The sequence below is a fragment of the Squalius cephalus genome (assembly GCF_949319135.1).
Source record: "Squalius cephalus genome assembly, chromosome: 18".
In the NCBI taxonomy this organism is placed as follows: Eukaryota; Metazoa; Chordata; class Actinopteri; order Cypriniformes; family Leuciscidae; genus Squalius; species Squalius cephalus.
Window position 1 is genome coordinate 13,667,253 of NC_137139.1, and position 6,000 is coordinate 13,673,252.

Genomic DNA, 6,000 nt, shown 5'->3' on the forward strand with positions numbered 1-6,000 from the left:
GAAGCTAATATGAGGGAGAAACACCCAAGTATAAGAGGCTTTCCTTGCCATTAATGGAACACGCCTATGTCTCCTTCCATTAAAAATAATGGCTAGCGCGGTGGCTGGGATCTAAGTAAACCTGCCAAAATCCGTCGCCATGAATTTTGGAGTGACTTTTAGTCGCATAACATCGGTTAATGGAAACGCCGTCATTTCGCAATAGTTTTTTATCGACATTTAGAAAATATTGCACAAGTTTTGCACAAATCTGTGATGGAAACATGGCTAGGTTAGGTTTAGGGGTTGACCTTCATGTTTTTTTCTTAAGATTGCACATTGTCGTACAAATCAAATAGTAATGCATTCATTATCGTAAAACAACTGGTAAAATAGCTACGTTCTCTCTCTTTACCAGGCCAATGCGTGTCCGTTTTGAAGACGCCAGTTTCTGCAGACTCTAACTGGCATAGAAAACCCCACCTTGCTAGAGGGAGAGCGGGGTTAGATCGGCGCTGCCTGGCTCAGTTTCCTATCATCTCAGTGGGGGTTGTGAGATATTTTCAGACAACCGCAGACATGCCCTACTGTGCTCTTAATGACTGCCACTCCAGGCTAAACGCTTTTACTTCAACGCTATTGGGTTAATATTCAGCAGATTCCCACCTACTCTGGGAATGCTGCTTTAAAACGTGACTCAGAGAGCATATGCAAGTTTAATGTGACAATGAAGCCATACACACACGCACACACAGATTGTAGGAGTGATATGAGTTACTGTTGTTTGTGAAGTGATACTCAGAGCTCTTCATTAATTTACGATGGGTATTAAAAGGAGTCTTTTATGAATAATGTGTTCAACAGCATACTGTAAAAAAAACACACACACACACACACACACACACACACACACACACACACACACACACACACACACACACACACACACACACACACACACACACACACACACACACAGAGGGATTTGCAGACATTCAGCTGCTGGATGAAGCGGTTTATAAAACGCCTGTAAATCCAAAACTGCTATCAGCACATATACTGTGTATATACACACTGGCCAGACCCCAAAAAAAGTCGCTGTTCGGATTTCAATAGGCAAATACTTAAGTCAATACAACTCTTTTTTTTTTTTTTTTTTTGCCAGAGGCAAGTGTACTTAATACTATATATACTATCAGTGTTGTTATTGTTAACTAAAACTAAAGCTATTAAAAACCATTCAGTTCTTTTGAAATAAAGCTGAAATAAAATAAAATATAAATATTAGATTAAATGAAAAACTTAAATATGGTGCTTTGGCAATAAAGTAGTTTAAGCACTAATATTGCAAAAACTAAAACTGACAAACAATAAATAAATGCTAATCAAAAACTAATAAAAATCACAAAAGTATAACAAAATTGCTAAGCTAAAAAACAAAAAACAAACGGAAAGTATACAAATAAAAGCTATAAAACACATAATAAACACTTTAATACTAAAATAGAAATATTTATACAGTGTATTTTACAGATAACCAGATGGTACTTAGGTTGGTAAAAAATAGTTTTATCATTTTCAAAACTACAAAAAAACAAACAAAAAAATAAATAATTATATATATATATATGTGCTGTAAATCGATTAAAAATGAACTACATTAATCACAAATTCATTCTGTATGTCTGTATATATATATATATATATATATATATATGTCTGTATATATTTATTGATTGCCTGGACTCAAGAGCAGGAGCAGGTGGTTGTTGAGAGATTCAAATAAACATCTTGTTTCATATTTAAACAGCGAGCCAAATCAAACAAGAGTGAAAGAAATATCAATCATCATCGTCATCATCATCATCATTACACAACAGTGTTTGCCTGATATTGTCATGCAGGTTAGAGATGTGCTCCTGACATTGAGAAACACACATTTCCAGTTCTCTGGTAAAACCCACAAAGGTCCCACGTTTAAAGTCTTCTAAAGCAGGACACAGTGGGAAGAGTTTCCCAAACGGGCCAACAGGAAGACTCCACCGGGAGAGGCAGCTTTGTGTTGTGTTTGACTAACACTACAAGTCAGTGGAGGAGGCCAAGATAATATATATCATCTCACACACAAACCCTACAGTTTACAGCTGAGCCAAGTTTGGATTGAACACACACCCACAAACTCATTTTCCATCTGATCTGGCCCACATCTATCACAAATGGCCATTTCATTTTCAACAATCTTTCTGCCATTCCTTATTAAGTCTCAAAGCAGGGGAACGGCAAACACAACCAACATCTGCCCAAAAGATTGACTCCTAAACTTCAACTTCATATAAAAATGTGCATATTAATAAATACAGAAAGCCAAAACCTCTTAATAGAGGTCAGAACCAGGGAAACATCTTGATGTTTCCATCAGGGACGAGGAATTCGGTTTGGGTTCCTCAGATGTTTTCCATGCCAAGCCAATTTGTAATTTCATCTGAGGAGATCCAAAAAGCAACTAGTAATTAAGGCTTTACCGCAAACCAATAAGAGCTCCACCATTTCTTTCAAGCAACTACAAAGTTAGTTAAACGCTGCTATAGCAACATAGAGACGATAGGCTAAGCCCGTTGACTGTTGCCCAACATGCGTTTCATGGTGATGATGATGATGATGATGGGAAACATCCATGTGCTGGCAGAGTAAACAGCAGAAAGCAAGATGTGTTAAAGTGGCACGTGACACAAACCAATGCATACTATCCAATTTAACACAGCTACCCCAATCACATCTTTGATGCACATATGGATAAGGTTACATAGCTTTAATACTTCCAAATCCAAGTTTAAAGAAGAAGTTCACCCAAAAATATTCAGTTTCTGACATTAAACGTCAACACAACTTACATTATTAAAGGGATAGTTCACCCAAAAATTAAAATTATCCCATAATTGACTCGCCCTCAAGCCATCCTAGGTGTATAATATACGTATATGACTTTCTTCTTTCAGCAAAACCTCTACGCTTCCGCATTTGTCAATACGTCATGCGTTGGGTTAGAGGAAATAGACTCTGATTATAGTTTATGAAGTTATAAATATGGATATCTTTCTTGTAAAAACACATGGCTTTGCTCCAGAAGGCCTTTATTAACCACCCTTGAGTTGTATGGATTACTTTTATGATGGATGGATGCACTTTTTTGGGCTTCATAATATAGGGTACCATTCACTCATTATAAAGCTTGGAAGAGCCAGGATATTTTTTAATATAACTCAGATTGTGTTAGGCTGAAATAAGAAAGTCATATACACCTAGAATGGCTTGAGGGTGAGTAAATCATGGGATCATTTTCATTTGTGGGTGAACTAACCCTTTAAGAAGACTTGTAATATAGCACTTTAAGATGTGTGGTCTACTTTTATGTTGCTAATTTGCTCATTTCTGGATATTTATGCATTTTAAATGTATGGAAAAACAGCAACTTGGACATTCCTCAAATTATCTCTTTGTGTTTTACAGAATCAAGAAAAACATTTTAGAATGAAATGAGAGAGAACATTTTTCATTTTTGGCTGAAATAATCCTTTAGTTAACTAATTCATAATTAGTCGATCCATGGACAACTAAGTGTGCGAGTAATTGGGAATTTGGGACACATTATTAAACTTTCAGTCCCCAGAGGCCCGTCTAATAGTAACTCCATCCATATGGCTTTGTGAATATTTCAATAGTTGAGAAAAGCTGTCAGTGTTTGTCCTGGCTTCAGAGGTCTTCTGAGAACGCAAAGGGATATGGCATTGCAACATGATTAATAAAACATGTCAAAATCCATCCTATTAACTCCATTAAGTCTGACACCTGGAAGCCGACACTGGACCGGCCCTCAGCAGCCGCATCGCATCTGTTCATCTATCGCCCCCGACTAATCAATCCATCATCGGTCTGCACATCTAATATGGATCACAGAGGGCTGGGTGACATGACAAATCTTAGCCTATATCACAATATGAGTCTTATGATTATGCGTTTTCTTTCTCAACTGTTTACGTTCACTTAAGACATAATTTGTTGTAGGCTATGTCTTACACATTTTGTGTCTTACAGAATAAACAATTTCTATGTTTACGAAGATACTCGCAAAGACGGCCATTTTGCCACGCAAGTGTGATTATTTGACTATTCAAGGCGGTACTCGTGATGAGCGACGGCTTTATGCGCGAGTGTTTCCGCCGTGTGCACTGAGTATATCCTCTACCCCTATTCAGGTGTTTACATTTGATCCACATTAAGCATTTAAGTATTTAATCAGACACAAAATGACTTTAAATGTTAATAAATTGCATTGTGAAGCAAATTTAAAAAAAAAAAAAAAATGACAAAAAGTAATGTTTTTTTTAAAGTAACAAGGTAGAAGGTAACAGGGTTGACAGTTTTACAGTTAATTTATCATTATTAGCAACTTGCTCAAGGTCCAGACTGTACAAAGTGTGTATTATGCTGATAATATGCAATTTAATGCTGATATATCAGTTTAAGAATACTTAAATCCAGTTTTCATAAATTGTATTTAAAATCACCCCTTACTGATAATCAAAATATAAGATAAAATAACAAAAAGCCAATTACATGTCCTTGAAGAATGATGTCAGTGACATTTTTATCATCAATGGATGATCAATTTAATAATAATGATGACGAGGTTGATACTTAACATGAGGAACCAAATTGACGTCCTTATAATACAGTATTATGCTCACTATAGTGTAAAATTATATATTAAAAGCTTTTATTCCATATATTTTATATCAAAATATTAACATATTCGCTAATATTAAGTGCTAATAGCAAGGAAAAATCAGAAAAACAGGCCTAATAAGCAACATGGAGAAAGAGAATAAAACAAAACAAATAAAAAATAAATCTAATTTTTTTTTTTTTTTTTTTTGGTAAACAAAATGCCCACATTAGGACATACTGTAGTAAAAGTTGCTGTCAGTTTTGCATTGGTAGCGTCAGTGTTTTCATGTTCATGAGGGACACGAAACAAAGTATACTTCTCATGGAATGATGACACTAAGAGTTATTAAGTTAGCTAATACCGTACATCAAATAAATCACTTTCAAATCGGAGAACAACATCATAATTGGTTTCAAAGTAGCTTTTAGTGAACTTTGCTCATACAAACACTTGTGTGGCAACATCACATCCCGTGAATAACACCTTGTCAATCCAGCAACACTGTCGTCTGATGAAGTTACATCCCAGTATCGTGCCACAGTTTAAAATGAACAAACATTGTTTAAATATCAAAGTTACCCACGCCACTCTCTCTCAGCAAACAGGGCTGAACTGCACTGTGCAACTGCAACATGTATTCACAACTCAGCAAAATGATCCATCTTACCTTCTGTCAGCCATGTTCCTCACATTGTTTGGACGAATGAGAGTGAAAGCAGTGAGATGTGTCCTCTGGCAGAAACTGAGCAGACTGCACTGAGCCTGTGAAAGTGGATTTCAGGCTTTCTGTCCCTCTGGAGTTTGGGGCAGACATTGGAGTGGGTTATTCCCCCGCCCTCTTCAGTTTGGGCCATGCTCGAGTAACCTGATCTCTACTGCAGCCTGCTGTAGTTTCGCTGAAGCGGAATGATCGCTCACACAGTCTATGCCATGGTGCTCAGCGTTTGAGGAGAGGAGAGGCGCCATCTGGTGGAGAGTCGAGGCAGCACAGGCACTTGCTATTAGCGAATATGTTAATGTTTTGATATAAAATATATGGAAATAAAAGCTTGTTTTTGGTCTTTTAATATATAATTTTATTTATTACTATGGTGTACTATACTATTACTATGGTTACTATGGTGCTAGTTCAGAATCTCCAGTACAATGTTGTAGTTGGAGGTTCATTTTATTCCATTGTAGAGGATAATGCTGTTAATTTATTATGATAATGATATACAAGGTAATGAGTAAGAGTGTTGTTCATAATATCGGTGATAATTTGCGAGCATGGCATAGATTTTTATTTTTATTAA

The 6,000-nt window shown here is 36.3% G+C and overlaps 1 protein-coding gene across 1 annotated transcript in view; it reads right to left on the reverse strand.

Moving 5' to 3' along the window:
• arhgap46b (Rho GTPase activating protein 46b) overlaps positions 1-5,547 on the reverse strand; it is a 67,120-nt gene extending 61,573 nt beyond the window's left edge. The window contains exon 1 of the mRNA XM_079848901.1: positions 5,373-5,547. Within this exon, the coding sequence (XP_079705027.1) occupies positions 5,373-5,386 (14 nt within the window). The 5' untranslated portion in view covers positions 5,387-5,547. The remainder of the gene's footprint in view (positions 1-5,372) is intronic.
• Positions 5,548-6,000: the final 453 nt, after the last annotated feature.